General features: G+C 44.1%; 2 protein-coding genes across 4 annotated transcripts in view, besides 2 other annotated features; one reads left to right on the top strand and one right to left on the bottom strand.

Annotated features, from left to right (window-relative positions):
- Positions 1–1199: part of a mobile genetic element that runs on past the window's edge.
- The window catches only part of CG44153 (uncharacterized protein), a 116136-nt gene that overhangs the window by 22681 nt on the left and 74464 nt on the right, over positions 1–18991 (top strand). The gene's annotated exons all lie outside the window — the stretch shown is intronic.
- CG4839 (uncharacterized protein) lies at positions 1169–12800 on the bottom strand. Of its 2 annotated transcripts, NM_164890.2 has the most exons (11): positions 12358–12800; positions 10387–10724; positions 7167–7238; positions 5921–6844; positions 4731–4879; positions 4341–4624; positions 4084–4253; positions 3777–4015; positions 3394–3714; positions 3091–3322; positions 2066–2875 (listed from the first exon to the last, which is right to left on the bottom strand). In NM_164890.2, exons 2-11 carry the CDS (start codon positions 10489–10491, stop codon positions 2360–2362), a joined length of 3012 nt encoding a protein of 1003 aa, NP_723525.1. In that variant the 5' UTR covers positions 10492–10724; positions 12358–12800; the 3' UTR covers positions 2066–2359. The 2 variants fall into 2 exon arrangements, with proteins under 2 accessions (NP_609349.1, NP_723525.1); NM_135505.3 differs by having other exon boundaries at positions 1169–2875; positions 10387–12800.
- Positions 14192–18991: part of a mobile genetic element that runs on past the window's edge.

Raw genomic sequence — 18991 nt, 5'->3', positions numbered from 1 at the left:
GAACAATAGAAAGAAGCCACCGAACTTTTAATGAATATATACGTTCATACATATCGGTTAACAAAAGTGATTGGGACATTTGGTTACCATATTTCACTTATTGCTTCAATACAACACCCTCAATAGTCCATGACTATTGCCCATACGAACTAGTATTTGGCAGACTACCCAGACAATTCAAAGATTTCAGTAAGATAAACAAAATAGACCCAATATACAACTTAGACGACTACTCTAAAGAGCTTAAATGCAGACTAGAATTGTCGTACAACAGAGCAAGAAGAATGTTAGAAAAAGCAAAAGCGGATAGAAAATTAAGATATGATAGGAATACAAATAATTTCGAATTAAAAATAGGAGATAAAGTATTACTTAGAAAAGAAACAGGTCATAAGTTAGATAAAAGATATGAAGGTCCTTATGACGTAGTAGATATAGGAATAAATGACAATATAACCATTAAAACAGGAAGTAAGAAACAACAAATAGTACATAAAGATAGGCTAAAAAAGCACAAATAGAATGAAAAAAAAAAGGGCAATCAATGCCAAACCTTTCATAATAAAACTTAAATAACGGCCTGATCAGCCAAAACAATATAACAAAGACATAGATATAATCGAATTTTTATTAATTCAAAATACATACATATTTTTTCTTTATTCATTTAAAAATTCTATATCATAAATAATGTTAATTCATTAAAAATAATATTTAAGTAATTTTTATTTTATAATGGTAATATAGTTGATAGAAAATAACTTCATTTCTTTACGTTATTTTAAAAAAGAGGGGAGGTGTAGTATGTGCATATATCGAGGGTACACTGTACCTATAAGTACACAGCAACACTTAGTTGCATTGCATAAATAAATGTCTCAAGTGAGCGTGATATAAGATCACCCATTTATGCTTTAAGCTAAGTCAGCATCCCCACGCTGGCCGCTGGCCATATATGCGCATAAGCTCTCTCTCTCTCTCTCTTATACATATATATATATACGCTGCTCTTCTGCCGCTGTCGACGGCGGCGCAGTCGCAGTATTTAGGTAAGATTAGACACTCTGTAGAGGTTAAGCGGGCAGAACCGTTTCTGCTACTCGAAGAGATAAGAAGAAATAAAAAGGTGGCCTGACGGCTGCACCCAACTGCAAGGAAAACACGTGTTCTCAATTGGTGGCATATATTGGTTTATTACAAAGGAGCCTGCGCTCCAAGGATCCCAAGTTTTCGTCCTTTGACCATTTCGCAGCATACTAAATTATTGATTAACCATGTTGGTCGCCATGCACGATTGCTTCTTAGCTTATTTCAACTTTCCATACTCGTAGCTCAAATTGAATTGCTCGCCATGAACTCGTCCGGATTTCAATCGATTTTGTTAAAAGAAGTTTCTGGGTAACCATTGATTAAACATGATCTATTAAGATTAAAGGAAGTGTTTTCCTATTAGGTTATTAGTCGTACAGAAAGCTATGCATTATGTGTCCGAAAGTAATTGTATTTACATGGCTTTCGAACACAAATGTATTTGAATTCGATCCATATAGCACTGTAGTTAGTTTCATAAGCAATCCTTGTAAAAGGTCCTTAAATAGAACTAAAGACTCTAATAGGTCACAAGGAAAACAATAAGCGCATTTTTCGTGATGGAAACCACACACAACTGTTGATGTATCCAGGACAACGAAAAGGAGCCACATTGATATTGATGGCGATGATAACGAGTATTATGTTACAAAACAAGACAGGGATGTCGTAATAAGTTATGTTGGCCAACTGAGGGGCCCACAGTTTGTCCTCCAGTTTTCACCTGTTAAAGACAAAGTGGCCTTATATATCCTAACTTTCTGGGAATTTCATTTGGCAAGCAAAGAGTCGAGTCGTGAAGCAGTTAAATTGAATATGTTTGCTTTGGCTGAAGGAAAAGAAAACTATGTTGTGGTTCTAATTGATACTACGAATACAAATAAACCTCTTTGCGCAGCTAACCGAGCATTCAATTTTGACATTCAAGGCAAACATGTTGTCAAATGCATAAAAAGAAATACTGAAACGAAGATATACTCTTGAATTCGTCAAAGGATTCTGTTTAGGGTCCTTATACATATAAATGTTTGATATAATTGTTCATGTTTACTATCTACTTATATCATAGTTTATCTAACAAACTTACAACACAACTCTAGTAAAGAATAAGTAACAATTTGGCGTACAGACTTAAGTATTTTCGAAGCTAGTAATTAAAACGAGGTTGTAATGGCTGCTGTGTGGTACGTGTTCCAATTTTTAGGAACAATATCTCTTATCCTACTAACTAATATCCGAAACTTTAGAAAATGCACTTCTCTTGAAGCCTTTAAAAGTCTTTATCCCATCCGCTCAGTTCCTCCGGTGGCTCATAGTCGTTCTCAACACCCGAAGGACCAAAATATTGCAAGTCGGTCCAACTCTTCAATGGTCTTTTGATGGGCGATGGCAATTGCTTCAGTTTCAGTCTCTGCCAGTCGAGACTTTCGAACCAACTATGCCGCTTAATATCCGCAATTCCCTTGCGCTGATATCCCAGTCTTTCCGCCGGCAGTTGCTTGCAAAGATGCCGCACCAGGTGCTGTGCGGATTTGGGAATGCGCGATGGCATGTGGATGACATCGATGCCGCTAAGGATTTGCTGATAGATCTTGATCTGGTTAACGCCCCTGAAGGGTGTTTTGCCAACCAGAAGTTCATATACCAGTATTCCCAGTGCCCAATAGTCGACGGCACGATCGTGTCCGCGATCCAAGATTATCTCGGGTGCCACGTACTCCGGTGTGCCAGCAAATGTGTTGGTCTTCTCATTCTGCCGCACAAATTTGGCAAATCCAAAATCAACCTGGAAGAAAATGAATATTTGTGTTAGTTTTAATACTTTTCAATCGTTAAAGGTTGCAAGATCCATATAAAGCTGTTAAAAAGTATGCTGCGCTGTACTTTTTATACTTATAGCATACTCTTAGGCGCGCATAATTAGTAGTGAATGCAAAGCATTCTTTTATGCACATTTGGAAATGTTACTTATTAGTTTTAAACTATTATGCATATCAATACCAGTTTGCAATAGCCATCGGTGCCCAGCATCAGATTCTCTGGCTTCAAGTCCCTGTAGATGAAGTGATGGGAGTGCAAGTAATCGAATGCCTCGACGACACAGCCCGCTATAAATTTGGCGGTCTTCTCATCGAAGTACTGCCGCTTTGACATCACCGTCCATACATCACCGCCCATGCAGGCCTCCATTAGGAAGTAAACGTATTTGTCATTGCGGTACGTGCGATATAGTCTGAAATAAAATATAACAAAATTACTTTATTTATATCTCGATGCGAGTCAAGAGCTTGAGTTACGACGCACTGTACTATAAATGGCGATTGGCGGCACTTGATCATAACGTTCTTCTCGTTGTAAACGTGCTCTATTTGATCTTGCTTGACCACCTCGATTTTCTTGATAATCTTCAAAGCCAACGCCTGCTGGTTGTAGGCCACCAGATCCACACGTCCAAAGGCGCCGCAGCCCAGCGTGGCTATCTTCTTTAGCTCCGAGATGGCCACCTGGGAGTACTCGTTGTCGAACTCCAGAGACTTGGTGCTGGAACGACCACTCGTATCGTTGCGCTGACTACTGGGCTTCTCGCGCAGCTGCTTTATGGTTCCCAAATAGCTAATGAAGGCTCTGAAAATGAAGGAAAGTAATAAGTAACGTATATGAGACAAGGTATCCTGTTCCGAACTCACTCTCTGTCCAGCATTAGGACCTCTGTGCCCGGTGCATCCGCATAGACACTGGCCTGTCGCACATCCGCATTGAGCAGTGCCTGCTCCCCGAAGTAGTCACCTCGCTTTCGATTCGCCACAATCTGCTCCTGCTGCTGTTCGTCCAGCTTCTTTATGGTCACAGTTCCGCACCGGATGATGTAGAACTCGTTGCCCAGCTCACCTTCGCGAACGATACAGCTGTCGGTTTCGTAGAATTTCTGCAATACAATAGGAGCAACTAAGTTTTGTGGTTGGCATTGCAACGATAGCTATGATAATGGATTACCCGCTGCAAAAGATCAACGACTTTGAGCAACAAACTTTGGTCGAACTCCTGCAGGAATGGAGCGGAGCGCAGGAACTGAAGGTTCTCCTCGCGCTCCCTGGACCCCGAGATTTGCATGATGGCCCGGAAGGTTTCGCGTGCGATTTTCCAAACGCGTGCATCGGTGGCAGCTGAGAAAAAGGACCCTCTGATTTATAAACCATCCCTTTTTTTTTTTGTTGCTCTTGGTTTTGGTTTTTCCAAACTTGAGAACTTACCCTCTATGGACGCCTGGCGTGGAGCATTGTAGAGAATGGCCAGCTCGCCGAACACAGTGGCCGGTCCAAAGCTGGCCACCAGTTGGCCACCACGGATGACATCGTACTGTCCCTCGGCGGAGACATATATCTCGGAACCCTCCTCGTGCTCACGAATGATGAGGCTGTGCTTCCTGTAGCTGGCCGGTGCCATTGCATTGATAACCATCTCCTTGCGCTCCTTGTCCATTAGATTATTGAGGAAATCATTGCGCTCAATGGCCGTTCGTATGAGATTGCGTGTGCTGTGAATCGGATTCATTGGGTAATAATCAGCGGATTGTTTGTTTGTTTATTTGTTTGTCTCTAATACGGCATTGGACACCATCCTGTTGTGGTTATGTTACTCACCCTTCGTCCTTTGCAATAGATTCGATTTCAATGTCGCTCTGAATGGGAAAATTGGGACGGACATAGATGAGGCCACCTTCAACGCGATGGGTTTTCGGTGTCGAGGAATCGCTGGACTTGTGACTCTCCTCAGCTCCTGCCATTTGATCCTTTTGGTGTTTGTGTGTGAAATTAGCGAAAAAAGAAGGAATTAGATAGTGTAACGATTGTATTTCGTTTTAATAGAAGGTTTTGTTAGCCTAAGAAATGGCATTTGCTTTAATAAGAATATCTAGAAAGTTGTCTTTAAGGTTCACTACCCAAGTTGTTTGGAGGGCTGGAAACAAAAGTACCTGAATATAAACGTTAAGCAGCGTTATTGCGGCACTGGAGCAACATACTCCTTTGGAATGGAGCTATCTAAGCACCTATTAGCCACAGGCTGTCCATGGAACAGCACCCAGAAAGCCAAGCGAACGGCTCTTTCGGTGGCCAAAAAGTTTGCGATTCGTGTCTGTTGGTGAACAATTAACGTTTAACTTGTTTTCACAAGTGTGGCTGGGCTGTGCACGGCTCAATTGCAACCAGCTGTTTCGTGTTTCATTCTTCCCCACTTGAGTCCTGGGGCAATAAAAGGTCAGGGGTATGTGTGTGAATCCCCCACACGAAAGTTGCATCAAATAGTAAATGGAGTGTAGCTTTCCGACAGTTAGACACACTCACAGAATGTCGGTGAATGCAAGTTTCTGGGCATTTGAATGCCAAACGCAATTACTGATTTTCAGTTTGCATAACTAGCTACAATTGAAGGTAACTGGGAATTTTTCACCTTAGTGGCAATTTAATAAATTATTATTATAATTAAATTATTATCTGGTCGAGAGAGTTATTTAAGGCATGCTTTCTTTGCCAAATAATTCTTTAATTAACTTTTCCCTTCAATTTGTGTCTATTTAATAATAATTGTCATTAATTAGTATATCCATACAGTCTATCCATTCGATGGCAAGTCAATGCATATATACGAAAATGTTGCATCTATCAAGGATCAAGTAGGTGGAAAAGGTCACTTCCTACCTCCTTACCACTCCCCCCCCCCCCCATCAAGTCTATAAATGTGGCACAGCCTCGAGGACTTCTATTCCGGAATAACCGCAGAGTTCTGGCCAGTTTGCCGGTGATGTCATTTGGCAAGCCACCTCATTACTTACTTGACTATTCGTAGCATCCTGCTGGATCTCCTGCTGCTGCTGCTGCTCCTGTTGCTTCTGCTGCTGCTGTCGCTCCATGCTCCGTTTCTTGCGCAGATGGAGCGGCGTTCCGGGGACGAGGAGTTCCGGCGGCAACGGCGGTGCTGGCGGTATGTTAATATCGGGCATCGTGGACACACGTCGGCGACGCTGGCTGTCCGTCTGGCTCTTGGCCAGATAATTGAGTGACACATTGCTGGAGCTCTTGGCGCGGGGCGGAGCCTGGAGTGCTTGCTGCTTGCCCATTTCCCGTTCCGGTTGCTCCTGTGGCACGACGCCATTTGTCAGTTTGGCGGCACTGTTGTTGTTGGCATCGCTACTCTGGCAGGACAAGGTGTCATCCGTTTGCTGGGCGCTTAGTTCCTGCGTGTGACCAATGAAAAACTTTACAGGACCCTCGGTCACAGGTGTTGTGGCTATGGAGTTGCTCGAGGGTGTGTCATAGTCATCGTCGTGGGCGACGCTCTCATCAATTATGCCATTCACATTCACTTTGAGTTTTGACTTGCCGCCGCCATCGACGACATCGACATGTGCATTAGCACCCGGCTGCACCCGCTCCCCCAGTGAATCCATGCCATCTCCAGTGTCCTTTGCATCCCGAACATCCTCGATCTCGATGCTGGGCACTTCGGTGGGCAAGGCGGTGGGCCGTCGCTCTTTGACTGGTTTTAATTTCGAACTTGAGCGTATGACATTAATTGCACTGCCGCCGGATGGGCATGCATCCTGCGCCTGCAGTTTGTCCTTGTTGGTGCGGAACTTCCGCTCCTGGACGCCATTGTTTGCGCTGCCATTTTCGGCAACCGAGTGCAGGGTCCACCTGGCGGGTGCGGGCGGTGAGCCGGGCGGCTGCTGTTGCTGTCTGAGGCGCTGAAGTTTGGCCTGAAGCACGAATATGGCATCCAACAAAACAGCCAAAACAGTCAAACAAGACAAACACAGCGGTGCAAAAGTTTGGTGTTGGTGTTGCCAAGTGGTCGTGTGTTGGGTGCGAGGTGGTTTATATATATATATATATATATATTTACAAGTGTTTTGTGCCGATATTATTGTGTACACCACCGTTTGAATCGTTTGAAAGTATAAGAAACATACAAGCATGTGTGCAAATATTAGTCGAGTTCCAATAAACAGGTGGAGGCAGGTACATAAAGTGCAGGTGCGAGGACTCTGGGCTCTGGTTTTTGGTTTCTGGGATACTCACCTCACTGGCACTCGGAGTGACGATGGGCGAGTACAGTGGCTTCTCCTCGCGACGGATGTACTTGCCAATTTGCTGAAAATATAATTTGAATTTATTTATAACGCATTTATGCACAAACAAATATAAAAACCACCCACGTTTTTGGAAAACACTTTATTGGTTCCATGCAAACATTGAAATCATCAACAAAAGCCTTTTGATTGGCCTCACTTATCACTAATATTTACTTTTCATGACATATTCATAGTTATATTGCGTTGACAAATGCTCCAAAATACAACTGCATCTGGCTATCTGTTTATTTTAATAAGGCACAAATACAAGCTAAATTAGCTAACAAAAATTGGTTTGGCTGTCCAAAATACTTCGAAAATATCAATATTTTGAGTGCAGTTTTATCAATTTAAAAAATACTTTAAAAATATCAATATTTTGAGTGCAGTTTTAACAACTTAAAAAATTCTTAAAAAATATCAATATTTTGAATACAGTTTTATAATCAATTTTAAATGCATAGCTCCATCTTAGTTAGTTTTCGTTCTTCACATAAACGAAATACAATTGTTAAACTTGGTAATATAAGTAATATATTTTTTAATTTATTTATTGGCTAATGTTAAGCACTCAAGCTTAAATTTTCATTAGCTCTGCTGACCTACTGACCAACTTTACTTGCAATTGTGAGTGTCATGTTTATTTTTGATCATATATCGGTTTACGTAAAAAGCAATCTGATGCTGAACATAATTTTCTACCTTGGAACTGCCCACTTCTGGGCTGTCAGCTTAAGCCCCCCTCCCCCTCAAATAGGCCGATAATAGCCAATTTCCATTGTGATTTTCTTTCTTTATGCTTTCCATAATGGGCATTTTACACTCGATGGTGCGCACTAAATCTGTCCATTGTGGGTTCCCCTTGCGACTTTTCGACCTTTCAACACGTCAGTTAGGGATTCATCGTGAATTGGGTCAGATTGATCGGCTTACGATGGCGATGAACTGGGCTTTTGAGCGCATCTCACGAGTTTCCATTTCTTATTTATAAACATATTATTTCATTTCGACTTCAGACATGTGACCTATTCAAAAATGTAAAACTTTTGACACGACTGGTGGTTGGGTTGGTTGCTGCTTGTATGTGTCGTAAAAGTAATTTTATGTTCGCTTTTTGGTTTTGTTTTGTTGCGCAACAAATGTTGAAAATGAAAATAGATCAGACAGCTATGACTTGTGCCTGACATAAGTCATAATTTCGTTGAATTTATTACGGGCTTTAAGTATTTCTATTTTGGAAATGCTACCTAGAATTTATTGCAGCTTTTTAGCATTTTTAATTGAAAGTGCCTAAAGAGTAGTAAACATGCCAGCTTCTTTTCAAGTTGGAGTTGCATAAAATACTAAGTATACCCTTTCGAAAGTCATTACAACTATGGCAAGCAACTTTTAGTGCTTATCATACAATAGAGTAGTTGTTTCTATAGATATAATATAATACTATTTTGCATGCAACTATTTTCGTCACTTTTTGTGGAGTTATGTATCTGAAATGTTTGCCAACTTAACTCAGCTGAAAAGCATTTCCATCTTATCTTTAATTGGCACGGTTCTAATGAAATATTCAAGTCCGTGTTTTGGGTGGCCTAGTGTGGGCATAAATAAACTCGTGTCAATTTGCCAGACGCCTGGTTGGATCAGCTTTGATATGCTAATCGACCTAAACGACGGCATTTTGACAGGTTTTCCGTTTTCCCACGGAAGCCCCGAATTTTGCTTTTCAACCGATAAAGTCACCGATAACGTAGCTCTGCAGGGGAAGTTTTCTTCTTTCTTTTTTTTTTTTGCTGGCTGCCTTAAAAGGATTCTTCTCGCTGGCTCCAAATTCTGCGTCATTTCACGAATTCCTCCCCGGGGGCACTTCACCCCCCCCCCCCTCTCACCAACCACCGTAAAAAGGACCCAAACACATTTCGCAGTTATTTAGAATTACTGTGACGTGTAAGTTGTGCGTGCAATCACGTTCATTTCAGCCTAGAACCATGTCAGTGCTCCACCACCTTCTCCTCCCCCTCCTCCTCCTCTTGCTCCTGTGACAAAAATACGACAGATACAGATGTTTCCATAGATAGCTACGCATCCGACGGATCCTGCATATTTATACGTCATTTGAAGCTCCGGCTGCAAGATGCTCTGGTTCCTTGGATTTATGCATGAGCTTCATCCTTCCAGCGATGAATCCAGCATCCGCAGCATATCTATTTATATGCATGCTTATCATATTTTTGCATACCTAATGCCAACTCGTCGCAGAATGTTTGTTATTGATGAAAAGCCAAGATTGCAGATAGTCAAGTGACTTTCGGAAAGATGTATTAGCACAAGTAGTTGGGTAGCATGTGACCAACTCGTGAATGCCATTCTAAATCATTCATTCATTAAAAGGTTGTTTGTTTATGTGTATATAGTGTTTTTGCGAAAGTGGCTGGATTATAAAAAAAAACGTTCCTTGTATATCTGTTCAAATTCTCAATGAGCTTTGAAACTATTTTCCCCAATGCAAAAGCCAATGGGAAATCAGCCACTCGTGTTTTTCCCTCAGGTGCTTGTACTATTTTTTCCGCTTTTAAGATAAGCCAGTTAAAAAGTGAACGTCATGGACACAAAATTCGTGATAAGACAAAAACTAGGTTTCGCTCCAAACACATTTCATCGTGATTCAATACCCTGTTTATTCAGGGAGCACAAGGTCATTTCCGATCATAAAAGTACACATGAAATCATCAGATAATAATAATACTCCGATTTGGATATTCCAATCGGTCAGAAATGGAAGTGATATCATGGGTTTAGGTTATTTCTTATTTGTTTATTGTATATAATAAAGTAGGTAGGTAGGTGCCATAAAAGTGCGTTATCAGGGTTTCCACATCATCATTTCTATATATAATGGATTAACGTATAGATTGAACAGAAGCAGTAATTGGTAATGTAATGCATTAACTAATTTTAGAAGCAAATAAATAATATTTAATTATTAAACTAGTCTCTTTGCATTGGGTATCTCTTTGGTCGAAATGATCCGATTTGATTCACTATTTCGTTCCGTTGTTATTTATGGTATTCTCTCACCGCCCCGATTAACTCAATTAAGCACTTGATGAACTTATCAGTCGACTTATCAGACAAGTGCAATACTAAATACTAAGTACTAAAGCGGAACTCACCACGTTACTATCTTGTGTGTTGAGTATCGTATCGGTGTTCTCATCTTCGGCGGGCGTGAATTTGTTTTTGCTGCGATTGTGGAAAAGTCGTGGAAAGCAGGCCATATTGCACTGGATCACCAAGGTATCCGTATCCGTTTAAATAATATCTTTGATTTGCGCCAATTTCGTTGTCAACTTGGTTTTTATCTCAATTCGTTCGCTGCGTGTGGGTTAAACACATTTTGATTACCCCGGCCATATTCCCTGATTTATGGCCAAGGATTTAATTGCGGCTATAAATTTGTTGTGTTCGGTTGCAATTGTGGCGGATTATGTATGCTTCGATTGTGATTGGTCTACGAATCGATTTACTTCGTCAGTATAACACTTATTGGCTTTAAATTGATAAGCTCGAAATGTTCGATATCGTTTTTAACCCACAAATTATCTTATCGCATTTCGAATGGTTAAGGAAACTTAAAAAAAAGTGCGCTGATATGTTGGCAAACTTAATTTGATTTTACATTTGATTAAATACATGTATTAGGCAATATTGCATTTTATTCTTGGCTAAGACTCTAATACTGATTTAACAAGTTAGCTCATTAAAACTCGATTTTATTTGCAGTGCACTTAAGCCAGTAGTATGTATCTAGGATGCTATTGCCAAAAACTAGAAGTACGCAGTGAAAAGACAACGAGCCAGATACTGTGTTAGCCATCAGCAGCTTTCAGCTTGCCATCATAAACAAAGGACATCGCAGAATGCCAGTTGACCACATCGGGTTTATCAACTGTCCCAGAAAACTGGTTGAGAAGCATTTGCTTTGCATCTGATAAATTTGTTTGTGGAACAAAAGTTTCAAAGTTCAAAAATTATGCGCATCGTCAACTGGCTGCTTTAATTACCGCTCACAGCGAATTGCTACCAATTTCTTGGTTTTTGTTTCACGGCCAAGAAAACGCTGTGAGTCACAGTATGCTTGCTGGCTTTTTATCGTTTTTTGGCCTTATCGTCTCCAAATGCCTAATTGTTTTCTATTTATGAGCAGGGGGATTTTATTGTTTGGCCAAGAGATCTAAGGCAAATGCCCCAAAGAATGCCAACGATACTTGGCTTGGGGGCTTTGCCATTATCATAGCCCCAACTTTTCGAGTACTAACAAAGTTCAGGCCAGTGCCTTAAGAATCATATAGCTAGCTGCGTTTTATCAACCAATAATTGTGCTATATTTCCTTATACGATTTGTCGATAACACCGAACAATATTGGAAAATAAAGAACTGCCCGTTGTTTGCTCGTTTCCACATGATTTGCTTGGGAAATACAAATAAAAATTGTACAAAATGGTACAAAATGGTGCATAGAACAAGCTGAAACATTGGCCAAAGTAATGGCAACAGCTATATCAACAATAACGACAAGAGAAAGGCCGGAATGAATCGTTGGAGCCGCCAGTCACGAGTCACTCATTTATATTAATTTATTGACATTTCGTTTGCAGTTATCAGCACACTTCTCTGCTTCTTTATTTGTTGTTCTTTGCTGTTCTTAAATGTTGCCATTTCATTGCATTTTATAATTAAGCTATTGCCTGATTCTGTTATTTTTCAGTTTTGATTTGGTTTATAACTCGACCGCGTTAGCCACGAATTTTCGGTGTTGCGATAAGATTTAATGGCCAGAGTAAAGTTCACATAATTGGTCAATTTTACACGACATTTCGAAAAGTGTGTCACTTGAAGAAAAAAAAAAAAAAAAACAAAAACTGACCAACACCGTAATTTTCTTAAAATTTTTTAACTACTTTTTTTTAGCGGACTGACGCTTGAGACACTTTTTCGCGAATAAAAACAAAAACACTCAAATGTTTCCACGAAGTTGTCAGCCATATCTTTTGATTAGATATCAATATCAAGAACTTCAAGATGATTGATAAATTTGTTGACTGTCAATTTGTCAAATAGCATGGAAATGAAATTCACAAACTTGCGCATTCACTTATTTTTTTTTTCAGCTTTAGAACTCAACAAATTCTTCATCTTTTCACTTTTCAAATCAACCACTTGAGTTGAGCACGCAAAACGGGCATGTCAAATGACCGCAGTAATACAAATTCGGCGGGGAGGTGTTTTTCTTAAAACCAATCGTGGCTATTCACTTCCCAAAAAAACTCCATTTCCGATGGGGTCAGCTCATTTTACACAATTCGCACGTAACAATTTCCGCTCCACGAGGGCTGAATCACTTGGCGCGGAGACGCGGAGTGCAGGGCGTATACGCGATATTGTGAATATTGCCGCCCGCGATTCGTAAACCTTCCGTACACCTGCCGCCGTGGAGGCTGATAACTCGACTAATTTAACGCGGCCAATTTAAATTGGCAATTTGCTCGACGCCCCAACTGCGACTGCGATGCCAACGGTGACTGCGACCGAATCGGCCAACTGGCTTTATGTTTATCGGTATCAGTTCAGTTTCAAGTGCCTGCCTAGTGGCCTTATCTATGGAGAAGTGTTGGGCATGCCAGGCGTCACTGTTAACGCGAGACGTTCTTTTTTCTGGGCCCGCTCATGGATGTGGGCCAAAAGGGGTCTTAGGGCCAAGTGTAATTGGAATAAGCAAATATACCAGCGAACTTATCTGGCCCAAGCGAGCTGCTTCCTATGGCGAAAGTTAAACATTGCCATTCGTTTATGGGGCTGCAAGAAATGCAGCAAATATTTAAAAATTGCTATCCATTTTTACAGCACAAATAGCACTTTAATAGCTATTTAATCAAACTCCCATTGCCCATATAACACTGTTTACACTGTTTATGCTGTTTACACTTTGGTTTAAGAATAGCAAACATGCAAAACTCCATTGTACATCTGGCATATTAAACTGTGCTGTTTTAACGTGTTTTTCAATTTCATATTTTCTTTAGTAAAATAATAAATGTTTTTTATAAATATTTTTTCCAAATGACACACTTTTATACTTTTCGGTTTCAGAATTTGTTTTTACAAATATAGAAGTTATGGTGCTTATTTTTTTTATTATATATATTTTGCTGCATTAATTTCATTTTGATTAAAATGATATTTCTGAAAATTTTCATTAGCAAGTGGTCATTAGAAATCCATTTCGTATGCCATACAAAAGTTTTGGCATTCGGAAGTCAAACTTTATATTAAATAAAATTCCGCTCAAAAGTTTGGCGAAAGGGTTAACGAGATGTCACGCTCTCACCTTTCGAAAAATATGTAAATCAAATGTGATGACAAGCGGCAAGAGTTGGCGTCACAAATTAGAATTCTCGAGGCGTTCGAGTTGGGCGAAAAGTTCGCGGAGTTTTTATTCATTATGCCTTAAATGCGTAACTAAAGCAATTTGAAAGTAGAACTCATTTTCACCCTCGACTTGACTTGCCACTCGTGCTAAAATACTTTTTTTTTCACTGCGCGCGCGATTCTACGTGCCCATATGCCTAAAAGTATGCACGTATCTGGCGACATAGTCGTTTGATTAAACTTGTTAACACACATAGATACACCCACACACAGCCTCATTTTGAAGGCCGCGCAGCAGGCTGCGGATGTCGGCGCGGATGCGAATGCGGATGTCGAAGTTTGTCAGCCTGGCAGGAGCATCGCTTTAAAGTCAACGCTGCAAACTCATTTGGTCCAAGGAAGCGAACGAAACTCGAGCACAAATTCCAAAATATATACATATCTGCCCGGGTATTTCCTGTTCCCCCGCAGGAAGTTCCATTGCATAATCTTATTAACCACACAAACACACACACACACACACACTGAGATATAAAGCAGCTGATAGCGCTGCCAACTTGGCGCAGCGGGCGATCTGGAGAGGGAGGCGTTGCCAGATCAACCGTGTGATCAGTGTTGTGTTGCGACAGTAGAGCGCGAAATTCAAAATTAAACTTAAAATTAAACCGTTGAATTTTAATTTAATTTTAATTTTGATTCTGGTTACTGGGAGCGCACAAGTCTTTAAGAAAGGGGAAAAGGCACAAAGGTCGAGGACAGACCAAATATCATCCTCTCACCGTGCTGGTGCCTAAGCAGAGGCTCTGGTGTCCGAGTCGAGGCGGTACAAACCTCCATCCGTAAAAGCCAGGGGGAAATCCGTGGCCTACGTGGGAACCCCTTTCTAAGGCTGGTGCTTCGCCTAGGTAACCTTAGGCCATCTTTCAGTTGATGGACAGTGCAGTGGGGGGCAGTCCCCCTGATCGGAACGACCCGTTCAGGAGGAGCCCCCGACTTTCGAGATCCCCCACCAGAGGAGTCGGTAACCCGACCCATGGTGACGGAATCTCGGTCCCGTCGGTGGCAAGGGGTGAGCACGCAGGCCCCCAGCCGCCGTTGACTAGCGACTGCAGCGATGCTGTAGAGGTGGAGAACTTGGCTCCTACAGCATCTACGACCGCGACAAGTCAGAAGACGATGGACCACATCGCCGTGCCATCGCAAAAGACGGGAGGGAAGTCCCCAGCTGGTTCCCCTCATCGGTCTTCGGACCTGACCGCGGCTCTCCAGAATGAGGACCTGAGGGGCATACTTACCAGGATGAATGGCAAGATCAGCACCTTGCTATCCGCATTCGAGACCCAACGGCACGTGACACGAGAGACAAAGGGCATAGCTTCCGAACTCTCAGCCCTTAACAACAGGGCGTTAGAGCTGTACAAAGGTACTACTAGCGAGCACCGCTTGAAGAGCAGTGCTACCCAGACGGAGGTACAAAAGCCTACCAAAAAGGCTCCTCAAAATGCACAGGTACCCAAGGTGCAAGTGCCAAAAATCCAGGCGCCCAAGCCGAGCAACCCTACGTTGGGTGGCAACGGTGAAGAAAAGGCAACATCCAGACCAAACGAGTCCAAACCAGGCAGCTACGCATCTGTCGCCAAGAATGCTAGCACGGGTGTAGAGTGGACCAAGGTGAAGCCTACGCGCCTGCGTAAAAAACCGGAGGCACTCATCGTAAAAAAGACAGGAGAGGCTTCGTACGCAGAGATGCTTCGGAAGCTAAGATCGGACCCGAGCCTTAGCGAACTGGGCAGCCACGTGCGAAAAATCCGGAGAACGCAGAAAGGTGAGCTGTTGCTCGAGGTAGAGGGGAAAGCTTCGGAAAGCGTCCCCAAGTTTAAGAGCGACCTGGAAGCGGCGCTCAATGACTTGGCCTCTGTGCGCACAGGAGCGCAAAGAATAGCTCTATCTTGCAGCGGATTGGACGAGGCTACGACAGCAGAGGAGCTCCACAGCTGCTTGGTCGCCCAATTCCAGGGCCTGCAGATAAATCCTGAAGATATCAGGGGCCTTCGCAGAATGCGGGATGGCACGCAAATAGCCTCAGTGCTGCTGAACGCGAACGTTGCGATACCAGTCCTTAAACAGGGCACCATAACCGTTGGATGGTCAAGATGTCGTATCACCCAGGACGTTCGACCCACGAGATGCTACAGGTGTCTCGGCTATGGGCATCGATCAGCAACCTGCAAGAACACTGACAGGGCAGACTGCTGTCTTAGATGCGGTGAGCGTGGGCACAAGGCAAAGGGGTGCGTTGCAGCACCAAAATGCCTGATCTGCAGCAGCGAGGTGGACAGAAACCACTCGACGGGTAGCTTTGCGTGCCCGACCTACAGAGCGACCCTAAAAGAAGCCAAGAGCCACCTTAATGCACACTCATATTAGCGTAGTACAGCTCAATGTCAATCATTGCGCAGCAGCTCAGAGCCTCCTGGCCCAGACTGCGGCTGAGCGCAATGTAGACATCATGCTCCTAAGCGAACCCTACGTCTCTGGTAGCGGACAATCGTCCATGATCCTTGACGAGACAGGTAAAGCAGCTATCAAATGCTGCAGCTCTCTCCACGTCGAGGAACTGGCTGCTTTACCTATGCGGGGTATCGCTTATGCGAAGTTAAAACACGTGCACTTGTACAGCTGCTACGCTCCGCCGAGCGACACCCCCGATCAGTTCGAGGAGTTTCTGGAGGCGCTCGTGGACCATGCGAGAGGGCGAAGCCCGAAGGTCATTGCCGGCGACTTTAATGCCTGGGCAGTGGAATGGGGCAGCAGGACATCCAACACCAGAGGCCGAGCTGTGATTGACGCCATGGGAATGCTGGACCTTATACTGCTGAACGACGGACGGAAGCCGACGTTTAACAACGATAGGGGTACGTCCTTTATTGACGTTACCTTTGTCAGCAGAGGGCTAGTAGACAACAATAACTGGATGGTCCATGACGTCATGACGCTGAGCGACCACGCCCTGATCTCCTTCAGTCTCTCCCCGGAGGACATGCCCAGGAGACGGCAGAGTAGAGCAGTCGGGAAAGCATGGGACACCAGGAAGATCGATGAGGCCATGCTGGCCTATCAGATCAATTCCCTGGAAATCCCAAGTGGGGACGCAGAGAGTATGGCGGCAGGCCTCATGAATATGCTGGGAAGAATCTGCGACGCAATCATGCCAAGGAAAAATAAGGCACAGCGCAAACCACCCGTTTACTGGTGGAGCGCCTCCCTAAGCCAACTACGGTCTGATTGCCTCAGGGCTAGGAGAATGGCGCAACGAGCCAGAGGCAGTACCCACCACGCGGAACTCTTGGAGGCTTTCAGAAGGAAACGTCTAGAGTTCAAGCACGGCATCGCGGCTGCCAAAGCGCGGTCGTTTAAGGAGCTGCAGGATGGCGTAGACAGCGATACCTGGGGCCTCGCCTACAAGCTTGTTACCAAAAAGCTAAGGAGGAGAGCGGCAACCCCATCCGACCCGGGGGTCCTGGCTAACATAGTAGGGGAGCTATTCCCAAAGCAGACCACACTATGGAGGCCAACAGAGGCAGCCCCTGCCCCAGATTTTCCGTGCGTCACAGAACTTGAAGTCGCCGAGGCAGCCAAGCGCATCAAACCCAACAAAGCCCCTGGACTAGATGGTATTCCTGGAGCTGTTATAAAAGCAGTGGCGCTGGGTAGACCTGAAATCTTCAGGGCCACCTTCCAGCAATGCCTTCTGGACGGAATCTTCCCAACAAGGTGGAAAAGCCAGAAGCTAGTCCTGTTGCCGAAAGGCAAGGGACCAGCACATGCTGCAAACAGCTACCGCCCTCTATGCCTACTGGATATAGTAGGAAAACTGTTCGAACGTATCCTGTATACCAGAATAGAGGCAATCACCGAGAGCATCAACGGCCTGGGAAGTCATCAATATGGCTTCCGGAAAGGTAAGAGCACTCTGGACGCTCTTTCGGCCGTTTGTAACATCGCCAAGACCGCTATTTCTGGTGATAGATGGTTAGGGGGCAGGAAGGAATACTGCGCAATTGTGACTCTGGACGTAAGGAACGCTTTCAACACCGCCAGATGGCCCGTAATCCTCGCGGCCATGTACCGTATGGGGATCCCGGAGTACCTAAGGATAGTCGTTGGCAGCTACTTTAGGGACCGGGTCCTATGGTACGATACGGAAGATGGCCCAAAAAGATACCGAGTTTCGGCAGGTGTTCCCCAAGGATCGGTACTTGGACCAATCCTATGGAACATTATGTACGATGGGATCTTGGGCATCAACAGGCCCGTAGGAGTAGAGCTGCATTGTTTTGCTGACGATGTGGCAATCACAGCTGTCTCGAAAACAATCGCAGGGTTGGAAGACAAATGCAACTCTACGATCGGTGCTGCCATCCGCTGGCTCGAGAAAGCCGGGCTAGCAATAGCGGCTCACAAGACCGAAGCAGTCCTACTAAGCAGCAGGAAAAAGGTGGAGAACATGCTGGTCTCCGTCAAGGGTACACAGGTGACCTCTCAAGAGTCCCTAAAGTACCTGGGGGTAATGATAGATCGCAGACTATCGTTCAAGGACCACGCGAGCCACGCCAGCAAGAAGGCAGCAATCACAGCCTCTTCGTTGGCGAGGCTTATGCCCAACGTCGGAGGCCCAAGACACCCGGCCAGGAAACTGCTGGTGTCAGTAGCAAAGGCTTCGCTACTATACGCTGCACCAGTCTGGAGCAATGCCACTGGCAGGGTCTCATACCTGAAAGGAGCTCGTTCGGTGCTACGGTCAATGTCTCTGAGGCTCATTAGAGGTTTCAGGACCATATCCGAAGACGCGGCGCTAGCGCTGGCAGGCCTGCCGCCGATTGATCTGGAGATCAAGGCTCTCAGCCTAATGCGGAGTGGCGCTTCCAGGCAAGAGGCACACGAGTGGCTATTAGGTGAATGGCAGAGTAGATGGCAAACGTCGCGACGGGGGAGGTGGACTTATCAGCTCATCCCAGAGATGACGGTTTGGGCAGAGTGCCAACACAAATGCTTGGACTACCACCTAACCCAGTTCCTCACGGACCATGGCTGCTTCCGGGCCTATCTACTCCGGTTCCGTCACGTAGAGTCAGCCCAATGCTTGTTCTGCGTCGACGGTGAAGAAACAGCAGAACATGTGCTAATGCACTGCTCCAGGTTCACGGCGGAGAGAGAGCAGCTAAAGACGCTGTCAGGTTCCCCGTTCAGCCCTAGTGGCTTGTTCGCGGCTATGATGGCGAACAGGGGGGCTTGGGAGCGGGGACACAGCATTATCATTAATATGATGAAGCGTGTCCGATCAGACG

This window comes from Drosophila melanogaster, chromosome 2L (genome assembly GCF_000001215.4).
Source record: "Drosophila melanogaster chromosome 2L".
NCBI classification, from domain to species: domain Eukaryota; kingdom Metazoa; phylum Arthropoda; class Insecta; order Diptera; family Drosophilidae; genus Drosophila; species Drosophila melanogaster.
This window is presented reverse-complemented; position numbering and strand designations above follow the sequence as displayed.

Excerpts from the sequence above, each read along its gene's own strand:
- CG4839 (NM_135505.3), bottom strand. The coding sequence starts at position 10,491 with ATGGCCTGCTTTCCACGACTTTTCCACAATCGCAGCAAAAACAAATTC. Across the intron at positions 4,625-4,730 it reads TCTATTGCAAAGGACGAAGG|CACACGCAATCTCATACGAA; the intron begins GTGAGTAACATA and ends TCCGATTCACAG. Across the intron at positions 4,016-4,083 it reads TCGTTGATCTTTTGCAGCGG|AAATTCTACGAAACCGACAG; the intron begins GTAATCCATTAT and ends ATTGTATTGCAG.